At 40.2% G+C, this 27,966-nt stretch overlaps 1 protein-coding gene across 1 annotated transcript in view; it reads left to right on the top strand.

Moving 5' to 3' along the window:
• Positions 1-18,489, top strand: part of FANCC (FA complementation group C) — a 56,232-nt gene extending 37,743 nt beyond the window's left edge. The window contains exons 8-14 of the mRNA XM_088525672.1: positions 4,179-4,231; positions 6,866-6,965; positions 9,685-9,760; positions 10,365-10,440; positions 13,322-13,493; positions 16,475-16,672; positions 18,334-18,489. Coding sequence (XP_088381798.1) covers positions 4,179-4,231; positions 6,866-6,965; positions 9,685-9,760; positions 10,365-10,440; positions 13,322-13,493; positions 16,475-16,672; positions 18,334-18,489 — 831 coding nt within the window. The remainder of the gene's footprint in view (positions 1-4,178; positions 4,232-6,865; positions 6,966-9,684; positions 9,761-10,364; positions 10,441-13,321; positions 13,494-16,474; positions 16,673-18,333) is intronic.
• Positions 18,490-27,966: the final 9,477 nt, after the last annotated feature.

The following is a 27,966-nucleotide window of genomic DNA, read 5'->3' as shown; positions in this document are numbered from 1 at the left end:
GTCTGTGCGTATAATTTTTTCTGTACTGGACACAATATAAGAGTTGAATAATGTACAGGGTACCATACATAGATGAGAAAAAAATCTAGGTTTTATATATAGGGGTAAAATCTTTATCATAATTATTGCTTTAATGTTGTTTAATTTCATATATGAGTTGTTCCCACGCCTTGCTCCCTGAAAAGGATGGTAAGTTACTATGGTAGCACATTTACACTGTGCTTTTTGCCTCTGCTCCAGAGAATTAGAGCTTTCAAAGGAAAGTATTCACCGGGAAAGACCAGTGCAGCAGCTTTGAATGCTGGTTTAGAGAGGACATCCTGTGGACAAGAGGTGGTATGAATGAGGGGCTGTGGGTGAGAATAGCTTGGAGGTGGATGTTACTTGTTGATAGGAGTAAAGTAGTAAGAGAGAAAGTGTATGTGAGATGGAATGGCAGTTGAAAAAGACAGGGAGAGAAGGCCCAGAGAGGCAGTAAAGCAGGAAGAGATGGGATTCCAAAATACAGCTTGGAAGTGTCTAATGATATCCGAGTAAGCTGTGTTGTAAGCACATTTGTATGATACCAAGATCAGTGAGCATTTTGAATCCAACCGTATGGTTAACTCAGCCTGTATAGAAAACATCTGAGTTTACGGGTTATTTGAATATTTATTTAGGGATATGGAAGTGTATGTTTTTTGACAGTAAGATTATGGTGTTTGTGTCATGTAATGATGAGACAGAAGTGGATTTATATAGCCTTTTTTCTATTTGCAATAAAACCAGTAGAGTACAAATACAGCAGAAATAAATTAGTGATTGGTGATCTTATATGACAATAAGGAAACTTGAATAAGCTTTTTTTTAATTGCATTGAGCAATTTGTCAAAACAAGATATCTTGATAGAATGACCAAATATAGATAAACCTATAAAGATCCAGAGTACCGAGAGAGTAGGAAACTACTGAATTTTTATTGTGAAAGAAACTTGATATGCCACGTTATTACACTGAAATTCTGAAAGTAATTAGAGTGTGATGGTCCACTAACTTGCCTTTTATATGGTGTGCTATTAAATACGCTTTTGGCCTTTGAGGGGAACTGGAAATAGCAGTGGAAATTCTGTAGTTACTGAGAAGTAAGAAATACAAAAATGAAGAAATTTACATGTTGCTCATAATGAAATGGCTTTCACAGATAACTCTTTCACTTAACAGTTTGGTGTGTAGAAGGATATCTTTCGTTGTGAAGCAGGTCTAAAGTTTCCATGTGTGAGTCAATTACTAGTATTTTATTTTGGATATATTTATGTAAACAAATTTTTAAAGTACTTACATAAACTATCATGAACAAATTAGTGACAATACTGCTCAGCTTTTAGTTATTTTTCCAAAATAGTTTTATTTCTTTCCAAGTCACGTTGTAAGAAAGCCCTGATCTGCTTTAGGTTGAAAGTGCATAAAATCTGTTACCTTTCCTTCTCTGTTCTGTTACTGCTCTTTTTTTGTTTTCCCACACTGTCGGCCTCCCTAAGTCTGGCCCGGAATCAAAAGCGTGTTGTGCTCTGCAGGGTTCTCGCCCTGCAGCCTCCCTTGCTGTTGTTTTCACTTCAGCACCAGAGTCAAAACAGAGTTTTTGCGGGTGATAAGGTGACGCAGAGCTTAGCGCCGCGGGAGAAGCGCTCCCGCTGCCATGCTGGAGCGGGCCCTCGTCCTTCTCCTCATTGCCAGGTTCCCAGCGTAGCCAGATCCAGGCCCATCTTTCACCTGCTTTTGTGCCAGAAGAAGGTGGAGAGAAGGAGCGGAAAGAGGAGCACCTTGTTGTTCTTGTTGCTGCTGTTACAATATAGTCTAGCTACGTCACAATTAGTTTCCTCATTGTTGTCTGTCTTAAACTGTGCCATTACAGCAAAATGTTTGAATAATGGAATTTAATAATAGTTTTCATGCAGACAGGAGGGCTTTAAATACAGGAATTCTGTGAAAAGATATTCATGCTTTCAAAATAATGTGAAAATAAAAATATTTGACACTTGAAGAAAGGAGCAATATATTAATCAAATAGTGCATATAATTCTATAATCAAATAGTGTATATAATTCTATCCCCTTTAAAAGGGATAGAACAGCTTCTCAGTATAGAGGGTGTTAGATTATCTGAACTATATCTGGAAAAATTTGCATGGCTGCAAACAAGATTATTAAAACATCATTTTATTTTTGAAAAAGTAGAGAGGTAGATCAGCAACCTGAAAACCCTATGAGATTTGCTCGCAAATATCACTGCTCCAGTATGGAGTTGATGCACAAAAGGCATACCTTTAAATTCCCTTGGAAATTTTTGTGCCTTGATTAGTAAATCTTATTTTAAGTATTTGCAAATGAATCAACTACAACATATTCATCAAAAAGTCAAGTTAGATAATAATCATAGATTTTTTTTCCTGCTTATTAGTAGTTATGAAATTAATATATATTGTCCTTGGACTAAATACAAAAAATCATTGGTGTGGGCTCTCAAAACGAGTGCTATAGTTTGTTGCTGTCTGTCAAAAGAGTGAAAAGCTTTTTCATTGTTGCTCAGAGCACATTTATTTTGATTTTATTCAAAGAAAGCTGCTATACTTTTCCTAGCAACATGGTCAAAAAGACTTAGGCAGTAGTGGGTTTGTGTGTCATTATGAGAGTATGCTTGCAGGAGGATCTGAAATCAGATTCTGATTCATCAGAGAATCTGAAAAGACAGAAAAAAAATGGCTGAATTCAACCACAGGGCTGAAACGTGGTTTTTCACTTTAGACTGTTTTCTTTTTTTTTTTTTTTCTCTCTCATCCGTCCACCCGTTTTTTTCTCCCTCAAGCAGAGGGGGTTTGGAGACCTCAGCCTAGTGTCACGTTTCGTGCTGGTTTTCACAGTTCTGAGCTGTCTGTAGGTGCCTTGAACACTAGGTGGCATTCGCTCAATAAGGCAACTTTGCTGCAGGCCTGTGACAGAGACAGTGTGGTGAAAGAGGAAAATGAGGTGTGACCTGCCATTTCCAGTAGGGTAAGGACACCTGTGAGAAGCAAGGAGCTAAAGACACCTGTGAGAAGCAAGGAGCTGGCCTTTTCAGAACTTTTCAGTTTATATTAAAGGTTTTCTAATTTCTGGGGATATCATGCAAACCATTCAGCCTGTGTGCAATTCAGTAAAGTTCTCTTCCAGTTGCTGCTTTTTGGCCTGAACCAGATGCATAGAAGTTTTCTTTGCAGTAGTGCTTCAAATGCTTAGAGCTGTTACAGTAAACACCATGTGTAAACCCGCTATTCCTTCCATGCATCCTGAAGTCTGTAAAGTGCATTTTATTAGACGTGTTTTACTCCAGTTTGTTCAAAAAATATGTTTTTATCAAATCTTTCAGAAAAGACTAGGCAAGATAGGGTTTGGTTATTATGGATAAGTATATGAAGGCGAATATATAAATGGTTATTTAATCCCATAAAGTGTCTGAAATCTTAGAATTCATTAATAAGGGATTTAAAAAGCATGTTTACTAATGCATGTTTAATGTAACTTTTTTTAAGACAACCTTTTGAATGCTGGCACAATGAAGCTAAAAAGCCCCACTATTTTTAAAAGAAATACATTTTGGACTGTGAGATGCACTGAGATATTTAGGTTGTATTAGAAATTCTGAAATTCTCAAAACAACATAATAGCATGGAAAAGTGTCTTTGATCAAAATGTATGTGATAGTTTTCAAGACAGAGGAGATTTAATTTCTGGTGATTGATTTTGTTCTTTTAGCAAGAATCACGAAGCGCATTCAAAGGGAGAGTCTGTAAAGGCGAGAAGAAAACTTTTAGTAAAGCTGCTCCCCGTCTCTCCAGCAATTGCATGCAGTAACCTGCTTCATCTCTCTGCTCTCTTTGGTATTTTCAGTGGTTGTGGTCGCAGTTTGGGATTCCAGGTGTTTGTATTTATCGCCTGTTTAGTATGCTTGTTATTGCTGTAGGTCTCCTATCTGATTGTGAGACACTTCTTAAGAACTTAGTTGAGAGGGAATCCGGGTGTTTAATAATGATTGATACAAAATCTGTGGTTTAGCAACTGCACCATTACAGCATTTGTAGGTTAAGTTATAAATTATACAGTGACAGTGGATGACTTGCTTCTTATTAATTAATGCCCTGTTTCCTTTCATTTCCTTGTTAACAGCCACAAGCAGCGATACATCCTGCCATTTTCATAATCATTGATGAAATTTTCAAGTAAGTTTTGAAGCTCTATATCGGAAGTGGTTTAAATGACCAGTTTAAGCAGCACAGATTTATTTCTGAATATGCAGTATTACAATTTCTGGATGTCTTATTCTTTAGCTGCCTATCTCCATATAGTCTTCTGTGACACGTATGAAAAATAATAGCCAACCTTAATCTTGAAATGGAACTCATATGAAAGTTACATTATAACACTTATTGATAGGTTTGACTGCATCGTATTTTAGCCTGTAAAAATCTGAATTTACTTTGTATTTTAGTATTTTTTTCCTGTTGAAATCTGAACTGATGTAAGAAATGTAAATACTTAGTTAATGACTTCACTCTTGGCAGCCCAGGGCTGAGCTAAAGTATTGGTACTTATTAGTGTGGCCTCTATAAATTGTGTTAAAAATCTTTTGGGCATTATCTGTGCTCTTAATAGCATTAAATTGTTGATCTGTCTGTATCTGGTTTTGAATGCATTTTGAAATATTTCCAAGTAATATGTATTGTTCACCACATGGGGGCTTCCAATCCTTTGTACTCAGTTTTCAGGGTTTTTTTTTCCTCTTAAAGTTTCTTATTTTTCCACTCCTTTGAAGTAATCTACCCCTATCCTAGTGAGTAATAGATTTTTAGTTAAAAAAATAATGCACTCGGTGCTAGCAAGAAACTGATAGTCCATTTTCATCAAAGCTCTTGCTTTTTAAAGAAAACAGCTTTCTGGGCACACGTGTTTGGGGGTGTTTATGTGTCTGTGTGTGTTTATGTGTCTGTGTCTGCGTGTTTAGGTTTGTGCAGGTACTGACAGAGAGCGTCTGCAGCTGCAGAGCTGCCGACCAGCGCGTTGCGTCGCGTCGCGTCGCGCCGCGAGGGAACCATTTTGCTGTTTCAGCCCTGCCTGTTCCTGTCGCCCATTTTCTCAGCAGGGTTAGCATATGTTGAACAGTTGAAGTTGACACCAGTCACTTCCCCAAGGAAAAACGCGCGTGAGGGCTGATACAACTTCTTAACAGACCCGTGCAAATGTTTTCAGGTGGAGGCTGTTTGGTGAAAGTGTTATGAAACAAAAATCGGATTATCAGTATTTCCACATTATACTTTGCCCTGACATTTTTGATGTTCCACATGATTTTAGGAATCCTGCATGTTTTCCTGCTCTTCAGCTGAAGAGTCCCAGTCTGCTCTCTTACTTGCTTTCCATTGTGTCTATTTAGTATGCTCATGCATTGCACCAGCTAATTCCTTTACTTAATTCTTGCCATTAAGCCCTTAATTTGTTTTGAAATTACTGTGCTTCTGGTACAGTCATTATTTAATGAAGCTGTACGTGTTCACCTGCTTTTGCAGATTAGTTGTTTCTGTAGCTTTGTGTTCATTTTTGTTGTACTTCTTTGACATGCTTCCAACTCTTTTCCAAGTGCTGCCCAAAAATTAACTCACTATTATGTACTTAGTCTAATGGGAGATTTTAGAGAGCTGGTGCAGAAATAGAACTTCTACCTTATTGCTTTTTACACTTGGCAGAAATCTTCGGTTATGTTTTGGAGGCCAGTGCTTTGTCAGAAGCATGCATTTCAGCCTTATGTGTCTCTCAGGAATGATTTTCCTGCTCTTTGTATTTTTCTCATTGAACTTGGTTGTGTTAGACCATTTTACCTTAGATGTATGAGTTTTTTCCCCAAATAGAAGCTTGCTTTGTTATTATGTGTGGTTATATAGAATTCTAGAGCCTTTGAATTTCTACATAATGCTTCTGCATTTTTATTAGGGGTTATATTTTCCCCCAGTTCTTACAGGAATGTGTTATTTGTTCCCTACTTGCAGATCAGCATGGAAAGAGATAAGTAGGTCCCTAATAACAAACACTGGGGTATCTCAGCGGCAGATACCCAGAACTGTTTTTCCCTTCTTTTCAAAGATGATAAGGAAAGATGTTAAGCTGACCCTGGTCAGCTTCATTTGCTCAGCAAATCATTATGCCCTATGGAAGGGCAGTTAAGACTTTCACCTTCCTGACATAAAATTTCTGTAATGGATTTTTATGATTTTGTCAATGAAAGCATTTGTAAATAAATGCATTTGTCCCTGGTTACACCTGTAGCAGTTACTGATCTAGAGAACACCTTTGGTATGTGCTCAATTCTGTTTGCATTTCTGGCTGATTGCTTAATAGTGACATAAACTGTGCCGTGTTATTTGATACTGACAGTCATCTTGTTTATTTTTTAAATATGTAATTGTTTTTTCTTCTTCTAAAATTTCCGTTGCTTCAGTAGGAGTGCAATACTTAACAGTCATAGTCAAAATAAGTTTATTTTGTACCATATCCCAGGAGATTACATTTTTTCTATCTTTTTTTTTTTCTTGTTCCCTTTGTTTTCCCTTACCAGTAGGGGAAATTCTTGTCTCTGTATATACTGTATATATGTGATACATATAGTTTATTTGTATAGTTAACAGATTTTTTTTTTTAATGCCTCTAAACTTAGTAGTTCTTAGAGTTTTCATGCAGGCATAATAGCCTGATGAGTTCAGATGCAGCTTGAGGCTACAGCATAGAAAGAATGTACTTTTTCCCTTTTTGTTGTGATTGGCACACTAATAATCTGACCTGGCATAATCTAATTTTTCAATGTTTAGGAGTGCGCTACTGGAAACTGATGGAGCTCCAGAAGTTATGACCATAATACAGATGTTTACACAGCTTTTTGTTCAGGCTCACCAGAATGAAAACAAGCAGGTTAGTTGAAATGTATTTTAATTTCTCGCTTTTTTATTTTTTTTAATGAAAGGATGAATTTTTTAAGGAAAAAAAAACAGTTAAGAATGGTCATTGAATATAATGAGCTGAATAATAGCTCGGTTCAGACATTTTAACGTGAAAATCAAAATGCAGTATAAAACCAATATGTAAAAGCAATTTACCCAACATTATCCAAGAATAATCCCCTGATAAAAGTGGTGTCCCTGGTGAGCTGAGGAGCACCAGGGCAGAGCTCGGCCCTTCGGACACCCGGGGATAAACCTGTGGTGCAGGCAATCAGTGCCCTGTAGGGCAGAAATCCTTCATCTGCTAACCTTGTGGCCTGGACACTTTTTTTTGTTTAATATTAAGTAGCTTTCCTGTATTCAATTTATATACAGTTTGATTTCTGGGACGCTAATTAAGGTAGTCCTTTAAATATTAGAATTTTAAATGCATTGTTTCAGTGTTTATGAATCAATCATAATGTTAAATAAAACTTGGCATACAGTAAAGTAGGTACAGACTGCTTCGTAAAGTTTGTTTAAATGACTCTGATGAGATTTGTGTTGTCATACCGCTATCACATGCATTCATAAGGCAAACATCTTTGTGGTATCTGGATACACTTAATAGGACATAATTTGCTCCATTAACATTTCACATTGGAAGGGTAAAAAAGGGTAAAACCACTTAATGACAGAGGACAAGGAGGGATCTGGCTGGGTCATCTGAGACTTTAGGAATTTATAATACAGTTAATTGAAAAAAAAACACTGGGCAAACGTACGTGTCCAAAAATTTGTTCAAAGAGCCAGGTCAAGTGTGGCAGCTGCATGGGTTTGCAAAGCAAGAGGAGAACGATTGCCTATGCCACTGTGGCAACTGTCAAGTATGACTGTCTTTTTTAGTAGCTTTGGAGACAATTTATTGAAGATAAGAATATGTAGAAAAAATTAACGTTTTGAAAAAAAACAGTGGTGTGCATTTTAGGAATAGACTTGCTCTTCTGTGCTTTGGTATAAAAGAAAAAGATACAAAGAGACTATGGGGTTTAAACCTACCTACACATAAAAAAAAAAAAAAAAGACCATTTGTGTGGTCACCAAAAAAGAAATTTAAGAACGGATTGGGATCCCACTGCTGAGATGATTCTTCGTGTTTTATACAAGCAGGGTCATTTTTTTCAGATTTGCGGTGAAAAGTGAAAACGGACTTAGATATTTGAGTCACATTAGTTCAGAATTTATAAACTTAAAGTTCATGCACTTGGTAGAAATTATTGTTTCCTCTAATGGTGTTTTCCCTTCATAATTTCATATTATCAGCTATTTTCACCTGGAAATTAAGTACTTCTTTTAAGTAGCTGATGAAATATTTTAATAGCTTTTTCATTTTTATTTCTTCTTTATTGTTAGGTGAGAAGTATGATTTTATGTCAGTTACTATATCCAGCCAATCCAAACTTGTTTTATCTTTTAGTACCTTGTTTTGTGGTGTTTGATTGTTTAGGTAAGGAATGAACTACCTAAAATACTGTGCTAATATGTCAATAAGCAAATATTTTTGCTATGTTTAAGCTGTATGCTGAAAACCAGTTTTCACTGACCTTGCAATACCATTTTCATATGTAATTCATGCTGTGGGTTGTCTTGACTACTAAGTGCTACTTTTCATGGGGATTTTTGGTGCTAGCTAATTGGCTACCTGCATAGTTTAATATAGGGATTATTAATTTTTAATTAGAGTAATTCCACATGACAAATAGACTTTTAGAGTCTTATTATAACAATTACACATCCAGTGTTTGGGGATATTGTATATGTTAGTATAGCGTAATTTCTATTAACTATTGTTTACAGAAAAATAATGAGAATGTGTCATTTCATTTATTCATAATATATGCATACAGATTTTTGAAATCTGAATGAAAATATTTTTAAAAAACTAAATGAAACTTTCACTGAATTTATGAATTTATCATTTTCTATACAGTCTGTTTTCCAAGTCTGTTTTGAGAGATGGTCTGTTCTGAAAGAAGCTAGAAGAGTGCTAATGTCATCAGTATGGTGCTCTAAAGAGAGTTCACTTGCATACTCTGGGTTAGATGAACCAGCAAGAGGTGCTCGTGAGCAAAAAGATTAAAGGTTTCAATCTCACAACTGCATTAGCTGTGTTCATAGTAAACAAGTCACACGCCCTCAGCAGTGATTCACTACCTAACTTATTCAGAATCAGATACTCAGAATTTTAGCTTTCTTCTAGTTTTAGTTTTCCATTTCTGAGCATATGAAAATAATCTGCTTCATACCTTAGACTTTTGTGGATGTTACTGGTTCTTATCTGGATAGGTCCATGAATCCATTTACATGGTAAAATGAAAGTAAATAGATTAGCATCTCTTTTTTACTTTGGAATATTAGAATAAAGAAAAATAAAGATTTTTTGTGGTTATAGGGAGGAAAAAAAGAAAAACAGGATTTAGTTCTCATCATACTCTGAATCCTTTTTAATGCGTATATTAAATTCATAAGTACTAACGTCATCTAAGCAAACTTTTCTTACATTTTCTGTCTTTACACAAAACGTTAAAATCCATTTTATGTCTTTTTACTGCAGACTCTATTGTTAGTTAGACGTTATATGAGTTTGGTAGCTGTGGAATGTCCTTTAAAACTGATCAGAAAGTTCTTAAAATGACCATTTTTTGTTTTAGCATAAGTTTCCACTGAAAGCCTACTTCTCTTGCTGTCACCAGCCTCTTGTAATAGCTTTACTCCGACAACCTTCAGGTAAGTTTCTGCATTAAACATTTACCTGCTTTGTCTGTATGTCTTGAAAGGGCCTAAGACAACATTTCACCTGCAGCTTAAATATTGGCAGTTCCTTAAATTGAATGTTTTAACTAAGATCTCTAAAAATATTAAATATGTTGTTATCAAAATTGATAGGTGTATTACAAGAGTCAGTGTGTTGCCCTGATGTTTCTCTCTAAACTTGAATTCATCTGGACTTTTAGAATGTAAAATATAATTCTTATTAAAGCAGTACAGTTCTGCATGAGCAACAATTCTGCTTGGGATAAGAGAGACCAAGGTATTTTTCCTGCTGGTTATGTGCTAATACTGAGGTAGAATTCATACAGGGGTATATCTGCCTGATTTGTACCCCCTTGTTAAGCATTGTCAATTAATTGTTCTAAGAAGACACAGACAAACATAATTATGTCTGAAAATCGGGAAATTCTTAAATGAAATTTTAAATATTTATGAAAATTGAGTAATGTTTTACATGTTTTAATGACAGTTTAATATGGCTAATTTTGTTGTATTCTAGCTGACCTTTGCACTTCAATTTTCTTGAGATTTTTATTCTCCTTTCCTCCCTAATTGCCAGCTATGCATTGCTGTCAGCACTTGAAATACATTTCGGAAATGCTCAAGACGTTAGTAGAAGACGAAAGCAATAATAGGTAAGCAATATTGTCTCATTTCTTGATGCTTTCTAGTTTGCAATCTTTACTGGACACAATTCTGCAAGTGTAATTTAATTAGTATTTTTTAAATTCTGCCTTCTTTTAAAGATAAAGACTTAGACTACTTGTAAAAGTGAACTTTGTAGTCCATGCAGAACTCACCAATAAGCCTCTCAGAAAATATGATTTTCTACTGCAGTTTCTACTGCACTTCAGCAGGCAGCTGAACTGCATCAAAGAAATACTTCCTTGCCTGCTCTCCCGTTTTTCTCCTGAAACTTTTCTGCATTTAATTTCTAATTCTGCTTGGCCTGAATTTCTCAAAATCATTGCTGTGTCCAAAGAGGGTGCAATGCCAAAAAGTGTCTGGGAGCTGGTCCTTGGCACTGCCTTGTGCGTTTCTTGTCTTCAGGACGTAGGAACCCTCTTCCTCAGCTAAGCAGAGCCTTGAGGAAGCACCGTGATGGTGGAGGGAGGTTTATCTCGGGGGAAGGAGTGAGTCCAAACCGTGGACTGGGAAGGGCAGGTTACCTTCGAGAGTGCGTGCTGGGCATCTGGCCTGGCCTTTCTCCGCTGCTCTGGTACAACAAGAGCACTCTGCTTGCCAGAAAAGCAGCTAGTATTGGGAAGAGCCTATAGGGAGCAGGATTGCTTATCAAGGAGATGGGACCAGCCTTCTGCAGCTTTGTGAAAATGTCCACACATCAGAAACCTTCATTTTTCAATACACAGCTCCTTTGTTATATACTTTGTTATTTCGCCCTGTGAGGCGACACCTCATCCTTCTCACTTTTTATCCCCATTCTTTTGACCTTTTTTTTTTTCTTTAAAAAGTTGCTATAATGAGTGATGGTGCCTGTCTGCATGATTGTTTTTGGCAATAGATGTTGTGGGGCTATATGAAAAGAACGAGAAAAGATACATTTCCATTTCTTGCTGCCCTGCAACTCTTTCTTACCGGGTGTGGGATGAGATCATGAGTTGGCTAGAGCTGTAAAGCAGAGCCGTAGAGTGGCCGGGTCGGACGGATGCGCCGACCAAGGCTCCTGATGTCACCTTTGTCACGACCTCCCAAAGGCAGGTCCTGTGTTCACACTTGGTTCCAGTGAAGCCGGGGGTTTCTGCAGTTCCCTCTGGGCCCTGGCTCGCAGCTACCTGGGTCGTGGTGACTGTTTGGGCTGCAGTTTGGTGCTGTGTCTTGCCTATCCAACTCTGAAGTCTGTCAAATGTTTCCTCCCTTGAAGGGTGACCAGTAAGTGACCCCGGCTTCTTAAAAAGCCATAACTCAGACACGGAACAAACAACTAAAACAAATGTAATCCGTCATAATATATTGCAATAGTACAGTCATGTCTGTTCCCCTTTTGTTGTTTAGCCCTTTCTTGGCTTATATTGCCTTCTCCCCACTTCGGCCTTGATAGTGCAGGATTTGAATAGTACTGTACTTGCCAGAATATCCTCTTACTCCCTTTACAATTCTTGCAGCAATTATGTTTCCTCTCAAATTCCGCTCTGCTACAAAGAAAATGAATCTGGCTTAAGTTTTTAAAAACTGACATCCATAAGGAGCTGTGTTTCATTTGACTTCTATTGATTTATTGCAGATTCTGTATACTTTTTACTTAATAAGATTAACAGACTAGCAAAATTTACTCCGGCGCAGCATATCTTCTTATCTCCTCTTTTTTCTCCCGCTTACTGCAGCGTGCTGTCTGTGCACTGCTAATACACGCGTTGTTTATCCATATGTGTAGTCACGTCAATAAACAGTAAATGTTGCATAAAAACAGCTTATAAAATAGAAATCAACCGAGGGAGGCTTCCAAAAGGCAGGTAACCTCTCAGACCAGGTGAAGGGCTGCCGGTGGTGACAGCGGCAGAGCTGCCGCTGCGGAGCCGCGGGGCGCAGGCCGGTGGGATGCGGCTCCCCGCAGGCCCATCCGGGTCCAAGGCGTTTTGGTGCTTCAGGTCTGTGTTTATCCTTTGAGCTATCAACACTTCCAGCTGTAAGTACTGTCAACCCTTAGTGAAGGTATCAAGTTCTAGTAATTTGCTTTTAATTAAATTTCTCGAGTGATGGTAAATCCTCGGACCTTGTTTGTCCACATAAGTTGTCATGCCGTTAAATTAAGTAGCTGAGGGGAATGCTGTTGGATCTCTGAATCCTTGTATTGCCTCACTGTTCCTCTTAAGTGTTTGGTGAAGTCAGCTCTGGTGAAAATAATATATCTTAATTTTGATTAAGTACAAATAAGGGAGTTTGTACCTTTCTGTGCTTTCTTTTTCTTCCCACAATACCAGACATTACAAATATCTTACAAATGTTCATTAAAGAGGGTGAGAATTCTAAAAGTCCAGAGATTAATATCCTTTATATTTAAAGTCCATTTAAAGATACTTCCTCCTGTATTACTCAAAACATATGCTCTTAAACAAAAAAAAACTGTAAAGCAATAAAAACTAATAGTATGTTAAATTAATTTTAAATAGAATATAAAATTTTTTTAAATTCTTAAATTGGAGAGTATAAATTGTAAAATATAATCTTAAGACATATATTTTAGTACGAAATATTTTATCACTGCCATTTACTTGAAGCCACTATTCCAGATAATTTGTTGAACAAAGTCAACTTTTTAATAGCATCGGTGTATGTTTTCTTTAATCTTTATTGCAAATAATACAGTGCATGAATAACAGGTAAGGATGTATCTACCGCAGAAGAATTTAGCAATCATATTTAATGCCAGCACCCTTTGTAGTTAAATTAGACATTTTGAAATTTGAATAACTTTTCGTAATTTTTCATTTTTTTAATAACAGGAAATTACTCATGTTCTCCCTCTCTCTTTTCTTTTTTTTTTTCTCTTTTTTCCAGCTCTTCTGCTGACCTTTTTGAAATCTGGTTTTTGATTGCTCGTTTTGGAGAATGGCTGGATGTGGCAGCAGAACAATTGCTGAAGGCCCCTGCAGAACCAGACGCTTTGCTGTGGCTGCTGGCATTTTACTACAGTCCTCAGAATGGAAACCAGCAAAGGACTCAAACAATGGTGGGTGGCGTGGCTGTAGCAATCAGAAGTGAGCAGACAACAGTCTGATTGTATCTCTGCTGTACAACCAGCTGTACACACAAAAAAATAAGAGATATGCCCTTAAGAAGGTATTGGTTTTGCATGTCTTGTGGGAATTGTGCTGCCGTGAAATCGCCCAGGGGCAATTTTTTGTGTGTGGATTTTCTTGTTGGTGACATTTAGAAATTTTTCCTTTTTTTTTTTAAAGGATATTGTATAGACTTCTTGGCATACTTTTAAACAACTCAGCTGTTTCTGAACAGAAGTTCAGCTGATGTAGGACTGTATTTTTGAAATCTGTGTGGAAGAATTCAGCACTCCCGCGTTACGATTTCCTCTTTCAAGTGCTTCTTTCTCAGGAGATTATGTAAGAGCAGCAGTAGAAGCTGCGCTGAATCCCAGTCATTCCCAGCTACTTTGATTTCTCTATCTCTGATCACTGAATTTTTGGCACATGTGAGATTATAACACGCATGTTTATGTTCCCATGTGCTAAGTTTCTCGCAGAATGTCGCAATGTTCTAACCATGCTCCCCGTTGCATGGAAAGGGGTGTATGTATGCATATACATGCATGTGCATGAAAATCTTTACTTTAGACCTGTTACGCAGGTTTGAACTAGCCTGGGGAATCTGTTCTCCAAAACTCAGATTCAGAATCTGGCAGGAGTATCTCTGTTTTTTCCTCATTTTGAAAGTAATGCTTTTTGCTTTAAAAATGCTGCTTAATACACTATGCCATTAAAACATTGTGCTCTCATTTTTTATCCAATCCCTCACATATTACAGTGTTTACAGTAGTTCTTTTCCTTCCCTTCCTCTCTTCCTCTGCCCTGAAAAGAAAACTGGCAGTGCGAATGCAAACTCCCATTCCAATCACTTGTTATTATTTTTCCCTTGAAGTTCTCATGCCCCTCTAGGATGGGGTGAGCTTGTATGCATGGGGCTGGAATGCTGATGGGGAAAGATTAGGCTAGAGCTATGTGCGGGTGAAGAAACTGGAGTTTTAAAGGGTGATTTTAGGGAAGAAGGCAAGGCCAAGGCAATAAACGCAAGCAAATGAAACCAGAAGACTGTAGGTGTTGAGATTTGTATATATGGAGCATTGTTCTGTCTCCAGCACTGCAAAATGAAATCACATTGTCCCAAATTTAGTCATCTCCCTGTGTGTCCCCCGTGCTATTTATCAGTTTGTTATTCTCAGTAATAACGCATGACAAATACGAGAGAGAAGCTTTTCCATTGAGGGCCCACGCAATTACTCATCTATTCCCGGAGGTCTCATATATTCTTTTATTTAGAGTTATTTACAGTGAAAAAGATTTGTTTTGTAAGCCTGACAGGTCAGGCTACTTGAAAATAAATCCCACAGTTGATAGAAAGCTGCTGCCTTGTAGTTAGCCATGTGCTTTACTCTGCACTGCGTCTGCTTGGTGAAACATCAAGAACATGTCCAGGTCAGCTTTCAGTGGAGGTTATGGACATGCAGACTGTGCCATCTAAGAGCCATGTCAAAAGGCTCTTCCTTCCCCACCTTTTGCACCCTCCACCGCTTAAGGAAAGACCCTTCTGCCCTGCTGATCTCCAGTTTAGCTGTAAACAGGGGCAGGAAGGTGGGAGAGGAACTTCTGGCGTATTTTCGTCTGGAAAGATGTGTGCTCATGACTTAAGGTTTTGAGTTTCTGTCACTCGTTTGAGATAGCAGCTTAGGAATGAGCAAGAGTGGAATGCCCAAAGCTAAAATGATTTAAAGAAGGAAATGCCAACTTGTGCTGCACGCTGGAGTTCGCTCAAATGTGCTGGTCTGTTTGGGCATTCTGCCTCTCACTCTTACTCGTCTCTTTTGAGTTCTTTCATGCATTCAAATACTGAAATATTGAAGGAAAAAGGTTCAAGATTTGTCATGATAACATTGGCACTAAGAGAAAGTCTCTTAGGGTACGTGAGTTTGTGGAGCAGATCCTGCTGAAAGTCTTGCATTGCTGGTGGATAGGATGGAGGCCAACCAAGAACAGGATGCACATGAGGCCTTGAGCAATTCCAGTTACCTTACCTCAGGTTCTGGTGTAGTTTGCTACCCCCATATGTCTTTCTGAACATAATTCACTTTTAGAATAACAGCATTTAGAATAACAGGCTATTTTGTATGGAAATGATGATGGTGAAGGGATGAGAAAAACAAAGGCAAGTAAATGACTAAAATTGTGCCTTTCCTTTGGTTTGCAGTGGTATATTTTTCAATTGTCTCTGCAATTACTGTGCTTATTTATTTATTTATTTATTTAAATTTTACCAGTTATTTGGTTTACTTTTAATACGGTGAGCAGAATTATCGTTAGGGATTTTTTTTTGTACTAGTTCCTTATAGTTCTGTTTCTGTTGTTTAGGTGCCAAAAATCTTCTGTTTTCTACTCCTAATAAAAATGAGTTTGCATTGGCTAACTCAAAAGGTAAAAACATAACAAAACATAAGTTGCAAACAAAACAGGAAGAAGGAAAAAATGCATTTTTATCAGAATGTTTTATCAGCTGAGGTCAGGTTGCATGGGGATTTAATTGATTGGTAGCAGCAATATTGAAGTGAGCCCTTGAGGAGCCTCTGTTCTTTTTCCCACAATGCAAAAACCTGACTGTGTTCTGCTGAGGGATTTTCTCTATTTCCTTTTATTATTAAAAAAGGTCAAACCCTGGCTCAATGCCCTGCCTGTTTAGTTTGCAAGACCAAAGAAAGTTATAAAATTCCTTCTGTTCACTTATGTGTGTGTGAATCAGTATAAAAGAAATGTGCACTGCCCTTCCTTCCCTGTTCTCCCTGCTGCTTAAATTCAGACTCTTTTCATGTTTGGGGAGTGTTTGCCAAGGATTCAGTTTCCTGTTAGTGAATAGATCCAAAGGAAAAATACCACAGCTATGACCTTTACTTTTCTCAGATCCCGTGTCCCTTCAATTTTTCCCCTGCAGGTAGCAGCTGAAGGAATCTACAATCAACTTATGATGCTCTTCAATCGTACAGCCCTCTCTGTCAAAGATCTGCAGGATGCTGTACACGAAGCAGACATAAAGCAAAGCAGTGCTCAGCATCTTACAACACATCTTCTTATCAACTTTTTACTTTTTTCTTCTGGTGGACATATGATTGCCCAGGAATATATTTCCCATGTAAGTGTTACTTCCTTTTTTTCAGTTTAAGTAAAATACTTTTTTCTTAGAGTATTGGATTTAAGTTCCTTCTCTTAGGAAAGAAAACACCTAACAGAAGGTTAAAGATGATTGCAATTAGAGCAACTATATCAAACCTGCTACATCTCAATTGCAGCTACAATGAAAATATTTTCCTTGACATTGTTTTCCTTGACATTGTTTCAGGATACAGCTGAGAAGATTGCTGTCCTGACTACAGAGCTACAGAAACACTCTCAGCAGCATCTTGCAGCTAAGGAATACCTGCATTTCATTTGCTCTTGGCACTTGGAAAGATTGCCATATGCAAACATTTTGCTTTCCCTGATTAATTATCCCTCGTTTAATTACCAGTCAGCTGCAGAGGTGGCCCAACTGTCCTCTGTCCACTTCCCATTATATAAAGAAATAGTTGAAAGGCGTTAGCACAAAGAGGCAGATGTTTGGTGCCTTAGGAGGCCAGATTGTTCAGAGAAAAAAAAAAAAAAAGAGCACCTGAGAGAATGTCGCTTTGGGGGTAAAAATGCTGGAGAGAAAACGAGCGAAGGGTTGGATGTTTGCTACAATATCTTGCTGTTTTTTCTGAGAGCCTTCACAAGCAGTGAAGTGTTTGTATCTCTCAAAATGAATAGTGCTATCTGAGAATGAGATTAGAAATTTCTTCCTAGGTAGGAATGCTGTTACAACTGTAAAAGCATTTTTTTAAGAAGTTCAGGAATCCTGTGAAAATAGGTTTAGGGCCACAGTATGTTTTTAGCCAAATTCTTCCTTTTCGTAGCACAGATGTACATTTCTTCCATTCTGTATAGGGTATATGGCATGTACGAGGAGTCTGATTCAATGACATGGAAAACTGAAAAACTGTTATTTTGGTCGTTGTGCCTTCTGGCTGACTAAAAAGAGTATTTATGCTGCAAAGAGAGCTAAGATATTTCAAGCATCTTAGATGTAAGTTCAGAAATGGTCAATTCTTCCTAAGCATAAAAATCTAATACTTAAAAATCAGGATTTTTGTTTGTTTGTATTGCTCAAAGCAGCATAAATGGATTTAAAATTTGAGTATTTCTCAGTCCTGTTCTAGTACTCAGTATTTCTCAGAAGAAAGTTACTCCTGGTCTGTAAAAGTGGTCACTTAGTTTTTTCCTAGGATTTGTGCTTCTCTGTCTTTCCTGTTGGAGGCATGTTTTTGCTTATGAAAACTTCATAGAGGCTTTTTTCATGGCTTCCTAAACCCAGCAAGACTTTACCACAGTTTTAGCAGATTAAGGAGATGATTCCTACACAGTTACCTTGTCTGCTTGTTAATGTTTCCTTTAAAAGTTTGTGAACCACTTTGTTTTTTTCAGCCAAATTTGAGAAACATTAAAGATCTCAAAAGTGCTAACCTTCTTCAAAAAGCCTAAAAAGAGACCACTTGGGTAGAAAGCAAAATGTTGTCCTGGAGCTGAACTGCTGTTAGATATCCAAGCTCCTAACGTGTTCAGTGGTGAGAGAAAAGTCTGTGGCTTTCTGTGGTTTTGGTTGCTAATAACAATATAAAACCATTATCAATATGAAGTAACCAGTGCTTCAGTGTGTATTTGGAGCTTGCACGTAGCAACTTAATTAAATGATTTCCTCTCTCGTCTGTTTTCCTTCAGATGAGCGAGACAAGGGATGCAAGCAGGGAGGTTTGCAGCCTGCTGCTCCGCGCGGCCTACAGAGCTCGCCGCAGCCGGGAAGGGAACCGGAGGGCCACGGCGCTGGTGAATGGTCTTCTCCAAAACCTGGCATCGAAACTTCAGGTTTCAGTGTGATCTGTTTGTCAAGCCATGATGATTAATGAATCACATCGTGATCAGCTTGCACTGCTAGTTATCAAAGCGTAAAAAAAAAAAAAAATCCGTCTCACTTAAGGACAACCCATACCTCTGTCCTTACCCATTTGAAAATACTGCTTGTTTGGAAATGTTGAACTATTAGAATGTAATGTTAAATATTAAAGACAATTGAAAACGTCTTCATTAACCTTTGTTTTTTTTTTTTTCTCCCTTCTCCAAGAAACATGTGATTTGAAGCAGTTTCTTCTTGTTGTTTATCTGGTCGTGGATCAGTTTTTTTTTTCCCCAAAAATGTATGGTCTTATTAGCAATTTGGTTGTTAAGCTGTTTCTAAAATGTTTGGTCCATAATTCGGCTTTTACGAGACTAACAGTGATCCCAAGTGAGGATTAGTGACTCATAGTGAACGAACTCCATGTTCTCAGGAAATCAGCAGTGTTTCCTGCACTCCTCAGTTCTTTTTGAAAATATTTCCAAAATGAAAATCCTCTCAAATTTGAGAGAGCTATTTGTCAGAACTGTAGCTTTTGCAGAGTGCTGTTTTCTGCAACATGCTATAGCAAACTGCACCAACAGATACTGCAAGTAGAAATTTGCTGACAAATTGTCTTATCTGCAGTATGCCCCATCTGATGCTGTTGTTTATTCCCTCAAGAAATCTTGTTTCACCTAGACAAAGCAAATAAAGCTTAAGGAAAATATCTATTTTGAAGGCCAAAGTTTTCTATTTGTTCTCAAAAGTTCTATGAATCTGTTCCCAGTTTAACTAGAAAAATAAGCATGCAGAATAGTAATGTTCTACTTGGAATACTACAGTGATCCTACTTGGAAAAATATTTTTGCGTATAAAATCTGGGGTTTATCTTAAATTAATGCAGCTTTGTGAGTGAAGCATTTGTTTTTGAGCAGGAGAAAAGAAAAATAATGTATCCCTTGGCTATAAGAAATGGAAGGATATTTTCTGGAATGCTGTTGAGTAATTTATTACAATTTTGTTCCTGGTGAGTCATATCATACCAAATTGCAGAAGTTATATGTTTTCTCAGTCAGTTTATTAATATGTTTGTAATAATTATTTCCAAGCACAGGAAGAAGTAGCAGATATTTAATACATTTGTGAAGAAAGTTGTCGTTCCTTTTGGATCAAAACTATTTCTGAATGAAAAATCAGAGAGTTGCTACAGCTTTTCATTTGTTGGTAGCCACGCATCCGTGCAAACGCAAGTCAAGCAATCTGCTTTTCTGTTCTCTAAGTACTCTAGAAAGGCATGATTCTTAGTTTTTGGAAAACAAAGCAACTTTTTGGTTTAAGACATTTGTTCAGAGGGAACACGTGTGTGGAATACTGTCCTTAGGATGACAAACAACCTAAAAATTTGTTTTCAGTAGAAGCATGACAATGTTTATTTTACTTCTTTCCTAATTCAGTTAGAATCAGTGGCATTCATTAAATTCTTTCCATATTAAAACTGTAAGATTTTAACTCCTAAAAGGATGCCGAAGAGGTGCAATAGACGTCTCCTGAGATGACTTTGGTCAGTCCCATAGGAATCAGCGCTCCTGGTACCGGAGCTGCCTGCACCCGGTGTCTGCAGGCATCTGTGGCTGTCCGAACCTGCAGCCTGCAGTCATCAGCTGCTGGAGACGAGTTTGTAACTGCCCTTTTACAGCACTGTCATTTTTCCACCAAAAACAAAGTGCAGGAAAGTGCTTCTCATTTCTGAAGCAGAATTGCTCCTGTTAAATAGTGAGGAGCCGTTTTAAGCAGGTAGGAAATAGACAGTAAAGGCAGAAGGAACAAAATGAGCACTGAATTACCTCCATGTTGGCTGGCTTCAGGATGGGATGCTTTGAAGAAAAGAATGGCAATTGATGCTATCAGTAATTTTAAAAAGAGATATCTGTACTGACATTCTTTTTGCTGTATGTAGCATGGTTATTCTAAAACTTCAGTATTTATTTTTCCTTGCTCTTTCTCAGTGCTTGAGGTATGATCTGCCATCTATATAAACGGTGATTTTGCAGCATTCAGAAGCTACTCTCCTTGTTTTGTCTGTGGAAGGCAATAGTGTGTATTTGAGTATTGAAAGATTTTTGTTTATTTTTGATGTGCTGGCCCCGCATCATCCCTCTCTAACACTCCTGTGTCTTCTGGAGCCTTCCGGGCTGGGGCGTTGTGCAGATGGCACCAAACTGGGAGGAGTGGCCGACACCCCTGGGGGCTGCGCTGCCGTTCAGAGAGACCTGGACAGGATGGGGAGTTGGGCAGGGAGGAACCTCATGAGGTTCAACAGGGACAAGTGCAGGGTCCTGCCCCTGGGGAGGAATAACCCCAGGCACCAGTGCAGATTAGGGGTTGACCTGCTGGAAAGCAGCTCCATGGAGAGGGATTTGGGAGTCCTGGTTGACAACAAGTTAACCATGAGTCAGCAATGTGCCCTCGTGGCCAAGAAGGCCAATGGGATCCTGGCCTGCATCAGGAGGAGCGTTGCCAGCAGGTCGAGGGAGGGCATCCTGCCCCTCTCCTCAACTCTGGTGAGGCCGCACCTGGAGTATTGGGTGCAGTTCTGGGCTACCCAGTACAAGAGGGACATGGAGCTTCTAGAGAGGGACCAGTGCAGGGCTACGAAGAGGGTTAAGGGACTGGAGCATCTATCGTATGAGGAAGGACTAAGCGAGCTGGGCCTGTTCAGCCTGGAGAAGAGAATATTGAGAAGGGGATCTGATCAACATGTACAAGTACCTGAGGGGTGACTGTAGGGAGGATGGGGCCAGGGGGCTGGTGACCGGTCTAGGGATAACAGGTACAAGTTGAAACACAGGCAGTTCCACCTCCACATGAGGAAGAACTTCTTTCCTGTGAGGGTGACAGAGCCCTGGAACAGGCTGCCCAGAGAGGTTGTGGAGTCTCCTTCTCTGGAGATCTTCCAAACCCGCCTGGATGCCGCCCTGTGCCACGTGCTCTGGGTGTCCCTTCTGGAGCAGTGAGGTTGGACTGGATGGTCTTTAGAGGCCACTTGAACCATTTGGTGACTGTGATCCACCAGCGAGCCCCGAGGGCAGCGCTTTGGGTAGCTCCTTCCCTCCTGTCCCTGTATTCCTATGAACTCCAGTCCTGGGTTTTTCACTGAATAGAGAGGTTTCCAAGGTTTCTTTTCAGGAGTTCTGCTTCAGGGAGTTGTTAAGCACGAGTACCCACGGCATCTGTAGCCGATCTGCTGATGATGCTTCTTTCCAGTCTAAGACTCCTTTGAGTTGGATCCTTTTGTATTCTGTGAGTTTCCAGCCTGGCACTTTTCCCTCTCACCAACCTGAGCCCACTGCAGATGTGAAACCAAATGCAATTTAAGAGGTTTGCTCGCAATGTGCACTGCAGCTTAGCTGACTGGCTAAGTCAACGTGTTGATCTGCTGCTCCTGGGATCTGCAGTCAGATTCCCATCCCTGAGGGGATGCCAGCACCAGAGGCGTTAGCAGAAATTCAGGCTGAAAGTGGGAGTGAGCCAAATATTAATTCAGGTAATTCAGGTTTTGTGCCATGGTGTTGGATGTTTTGGCTGGCTTTTGTTTTTGAGGCGGGGAGGAGGCAATCCAAAAAAAAAAAAAAATCCTGAGACAGCATACAAGTTTGGGATGAAATGTCTAGTGAAAATGTCCAGCAAATAGCAAATGAAACACTAGAAGAAAAGATTTAATCCAATTCTTCACTGTTTTGTCAAATGACAGAGCAAGATGCTGATGCTGCGGGTGATCCATACCATATATTGTAACTTCCCTCAGAAGAAAGGTGAGAAATCCTGACACGGGACGGCAGCTCCGCGGTGGCTGTCTCTGTGGCGGCCCTCGCAAGGAGTGGATGTCCAGGAATTTGCAGCCGTGTTGCCTGTTCCCTGCACGTGCCAAGAAGGAGCTTCCCCGGCTGCCACCCCGGGGCCTCCGCGTCCTTGGAGCGGCCGCTGGAAAAGCTGGAGACATCACTGATTCCTAACGATGGGACGTTGAGGTTCACATCCCCCCGGCCTGTGCCCTGCTTTGCATTTTGTGTTCTCACATGTGTGGGGACAAAGAAAGAGGGAAAAGAAATAAAAAGATAACCCAGATTGTACTGAAACTTGGTTGTGTAAATAGAGCTGTGGGCTTTGTTTTTAATCAGTTTTACTGTAGGACCAATATGTCTGGGAAATAACACGTCCTTGCAAGACAGTTCACTTGAGCATCAACGCACAGCAGGATAAAATCCATCAATATTACATCTTTAATAGCTCTGGATATATGTTAATTGCCTTACCCATCTCTTAACATGCGTTGCTGCTCTAAAAGCATGTTTCACCACTCTGTGTGAGGTGGGTTCGTTTTATAAAAATTCAGTGCCTCACAAGCATTTTTTTTTCAGGTTACTTCAAGTAAAAATACTATTTGGGCCCATTTTTCATCTTGCAGCTGCATTTCCATCTTGAAATTAAGTATTCCATGTTTCTGACCAAAACGGACCCTTCCGCTCAGTTGTCTTTCCACTTTCCACGTCACACCAGTGTCTTCGGGATTTTCCGCGTCCACCTGCCAGATCAGTCTGAATCTTTGACTTACTCCTCACTCATTTTTTGCTTTGCAGGTTCGAGTCTTCTGAAGCAGCATCCATGCAAATGTCGCTTGCCTGCTACCTTTAAAAGTTAAATATTTCATGTTTAAGAAAGCAGCTCCCTTCCTGCTTGGATTACTGATGCTGCAACCTGTGATTTGTATAAGCTGTGCAAAAGTCTGACTTTAGTTACTTTTTATTATTATTCAGAAGTAATTTGTAATCGTATTTGAAGACAGCAGTTTCCTATCTCTATTATCATTCCAAGTGGAGACTTCCAGTAGATGTTTAAGCATTTGTAATCTCAACCATTTCCATATCAGCTTGAAATGTCTGCAGATCGAGTGAGAAAAGCAAGCATCGAACTGCACTGCAGAAAGAGGCCTTGTAATCTGCTGCAGAGCATTATTCTTCTTGGGGGCTGAAAGTTACTGATATCTGTGCGTGCGTATTAACTTGGGTATTAACCATGAACTTCTACTCAGAATCATCATCTTTTCTGGAGACACAACAAAAACAAATGCCGGTTTTGGAGGCCACTGATTTTTTTCTTGCACGTTGTTTTTCTGGGAGCTTTACCTCTCTCTTAAAAGGTGCCAGCGCTGATCGATGCAAAGTGTAGCTTAACAAGGCCAGGACGAGCAGCTCCCACTGCTCCCTGTGTCCTGCCAAGCCCAGGGACTTCACTGAGACGATGCAGGTAATTATTCTGAATTTGTCTCATTTTTCATAACCTTAATGATCTTGGTTTCTTTTCAGCATTTTTTTCCCACTTTCCTCATTGGCAGAGAGCTCTCAGTTCATCTTTGGGCAGAAACATGAACGTTTCTTTCTCCTCACCGTGCCCCCTCTTCCCGCCCGTGCCGGGCCGGATCCACGCGCAGGGTTCCAGGGATCGCGGCCGGCTGGGGCGAGAGCCCCCTGGAGCAGCTCCCGGCTGCTCCCTCCGCACAGCCTCACCGTGAGCGTCGCTGTTGGGTCACCCATTTCACAGGAGGTTGTTTTTGCCTAAGAAAGATTTACATTTTCCCCTGGGGGGCCTTTGCAGCGCAGAGCTAGAGGCAGGGTTTCCTCTGCTGCCTCTTGTTGGGAAAGGTTTAGCAGCAGTAGATCCTGTCACTTTTTGGATATGTATTGTGAGGACTGAATTCCACAAGGTTATGCCCACATCATAATGTAGAACTAAAAAACTCTGTGTTTGTAAAATTGCATCTGAACTGAAAATTTGGCCTTTTTATTGACATCTTTCACATATCCTGCAATATAACAGTCTCTAAATAAGCTCTTCCTCAGCCAAATTTCTTTGGGCTTGGTAAACTGTAATACTGGTAAACCATGATGTAAAATTCTAATAAATTAATTTTCGATTTGTGATGATGTCAGAAGACAGCAGTTTGGTCCCCAGCGGTGGGGACGGAGGCGACACCGAGCAGAGGCCCCCAGGTGGCAGCAGTGCCGGAGACCTGGGCAGCACCGGGCGCTTCCCATGGCACAAAACCTGCCCTTCCCGCAAGATAACTTCTTTCTTTTGTCTTTTAAATAATTCTTCCCAATACATTGTTTATACCAAAGTAGTGTGCACAGGTACTTCAGTATTTATAGGGGCCTAAAAATGAATATACTTGTGGTGAAAGTCTATATAATTCAATCTTGTTTTTCTTTTTTTTTCTTTTTTTTGGTATCCCACTCACAATGTATTTGTTCACTTGACTCTAATTCCGGGCCCCTCTAAGCATGAGGCTAAGAGAAAATGTGCTTTATGTGTCTGTAAAAAGTTTCCCGTTACTTGGTATATAATTCCTAGATGCCAGAAATCATGGCACAAACTTAGATTTTTTATAGCTTAAAATAATTTTAAAAGGACCACCCCCCCCCGCCCCCCCTGCCAAATTCAGGTTTAGATACTGAGGAACAATTTCCTGGACTGAGGTGTGCCGCGAATTGGACTGTAAGCTCCTGCTTTCCGTACGTGCAGACGTGTCCAGCAGGCACAGACATAGCAAGGGAGTACCCTGCTCAGAGGAAAGTGCCATTGAGTTGCAGACCAAAACGTTTTGGGGTAATTCGTGTACATCTATTCCTGATGTTTAAATCACACATATGGAAACGGGGAAGCATGGAAATTCCTCCCTCTTTTGGCACAGGACTGTGGCAGCAGCGGGATGTGGTAGGAAAATCCATCCCTGCACACGGCAACTTCCAGTGCTGCCCTGGGCTCCCTCCCGCCGGCCGGGACGGGGCGGCTTCTGGCCGTCCCACAGGGTTTTCCGGTGTTTTCCTTGGAGCTCCTGTCATGTTTCAGCAGGGAAGAAACCAGCATAAAACTGTAAAGTCTTTGGCTCAGAATGACATAAAAACATGATGGTCTGGCCTGCTTGGAAGTACATTGGGGCTACTGCACAAGTCAGGAGAGAGAGATGTGGTTTGCTCAGCTGGGGATAGAAAAAGTGGAAAGTTGAATAATATCTAAGATGACTGGGGCTGCCTTTAAAGTAAGTTAAAAGAAGTGGGACACAGTGTGCAAATGGGCAATGTGCAAACTTCTACAGTGCAGCACGCTACAAAAACCCCTTTCAGCAGTGTTTGCAGGGCTGTTCTCACGAGGATGGCACATTCTGTTTCCTCCTCCGTGCTGACGAGCGCAGAGGAGTCCGTGCCCCGAGGCTTAACAAAACAAGTGAACCTTCCCGCAAGGCAGCCGAGCTCAGCGCTCCCCCGGCCCGCCCCGCGCAGGGCTCCGCGCTCCGGCCGTGGGACCAGGACCAGCCGAGGGCAGGCCCAAGCGGGCAGGATCCTGCGGGGCAGCAGCTGCAGCCGCCGGCTCGGACCACTCGTCACGTCTCAGCTCATTCTTCTACAGCCAAAAGCCGCATCCAGGAACGAATCGATCCCAGCCACCCGCTGTTCTTGAGTAAGAATAGCAATGCAGTGCAAAGTACTGTTAATTACCTGTATGCTGAGAAATGGCCAAAAAAGATCAAAACGCTCAATTTTATTCAGGGGGCTGAGTGTGAAACAGAAGCAGCTTGGATGGTGTCTAGAGGTCCCTTCCAACCTCAACCACTCGGTGATTCTGTGCCTTGTCCCCCGCAGGCACGGTGCTCGTCACTGTGTCCTCTACCCGGGACAGGCTCCCCTCCAGGACTCTTTCTTTCCTCCTCCAAATCAGAGCTTTGCCTTTGTAACATTTTTTTTGCCATTCCTCCAAATGCCTGATCGTTATTCTTTATTCTGCTTGTTCTTTAGAAAGCGCTGTTTAACAACAAATTGGCAGCCAATAGCCCCCCCCCCCCCCGCCCTGATTTTAGTGCGCTGAAGGGGTAGTGATATAAGCTGTTACAAGTAACAATTTTGGCTACAAGAAGTTTTGCCACTGTTTCTTTGGGTGCCTTTATTTACTACAATTAGCATTGGCTGTGATAAACAGATAACGTCCCCCCCTCCCCCCAAGGAAATTACTAGGGGAACACCTACCTTGGGAGGATCTTTCATAAAACAAACAGTACTTGTCTTTCTCTGCGAAGGTTTCAGCAGCGTCTGTTAGAAGTCAGCAAGGCTGTGTGGCTCCTGCCTCATTTTGCTTTTATGCAGTTCATAAAGATTTTACACTAGCTTCTATTTAAGGGGGTGAGGGGAACTACTTTATAACAAATACATTTATCTATCTCACTGTCCTCTGTTCTCCTTTGCTGCCAACAGGGCTTTGATGAGCAAAGACAGGGCACAAAAACCCCAAATCGGGTCAGGCCTGTCCTTTCTTTCCCATTTCTGAGGGCATTAGGGACTTTCTGTTTCCCGCTTCTCTTTCTCAGTCCCTCCAACGTGTGGAGCACCAGGCTACACTTTGGCAGAGGCAGGGAAATCCCTTTTCGAGTTCTCACTCTTGTTGAGGCTGTTTAGAGAGATCGGAGCAGCTGTAGCAGCAGAACCAAACTGCTGTTGCTTTAAAAAAAAAACCCAAAACAAAACAAAAAAGGAAAACTTCTTAGATTGCTTTTAGGAAACAAGAACTTGGTGATATCTGCAATGTCTCTCCAGATTGCTACTGTCTTGATTTGTCTTAATAATGCTGGGTACGAACTACTGCCGGGAAGGGGGAGTGTGGAGACAGCAGTGTCCTGTGGGTCAGTTCCCAAGTAGGGAGGCCCAGGTGATTTGGGGCAACAGAACCTCTGTGTTTAATTTTTCTTGTCAATATCTATCAACTAACTGCAATTAGCCACAGTAAGAAAGGATACAAATTGCTTTTATAAAGCTTATAAATTAACTTTTGAGCTGCTATATAATAGAGAAACTACACATACTTTTTAAAAATATATTTATTTTTACAAGAGTATTTGATGTAAAAACAGTAACATACAAAGAAAACATATTCACTATTTTTCTTCCCCCTGTTTTTTTAAAGGCTCATTTGCTGAAGGGAACATTTGAGACGTCTTGTGATCGGTGGAGCAGCGCATTCCTGGAGAAGAGGCGCTACCCTTGATATAGTAGTGTACAAAAGGTGCAGCATAAGGGGAAAGGAAACATTTTCGGCAACAGAAGGTCTAACATTTACGGCAGAAGTTAGCCTATGCAAGACGCACAGGCGCTTCTCTTCCTATTTTCCTCACCCCCGCGACACCCCAAGAGGGGCTGGTAACTTTTCACAGCCTGCTCCACCCCCAAATCCTCTCCCTCTCCCTCACAACTGACGGACTTCTTACATAAACTTCTTAATTTGATATAGAAGTTGCAGACAAAATGTTAAATACAAAATATAAGTTCACCTGATTTCAATGGTTCCTACGTTGGCCTAGTTACTGGGCTGCATTAGGCAGTCAGAGCAAGTGCTTGACATCTGCCCCTTGGAGGGGGCTGTAGCCTCAAAACAGC

This window comes from Tinamus guttatus, unplaced genomic scaffold (assembly GCF_059628265.1).
Source record: "Tinamus guttatus ecotype Peru unplaced genomic scaffold, ASM5962826v1 Tinamus_guttatus_pri_ptg000236l, whole genome shotgun sequence".
NCBI classification, from domain to species: domain Eukaryota; kingdom Metazoa; phylum Chordata; class Aves; order Tinamiformes; family Tinamidae; genus Tinamus; species Tinamus guttatus.
The sequence above is the reverse complement of the archived record's forward strand: the minus strand, read 5'-3'. Positions and strand labels throughout refer to the sequence as shown.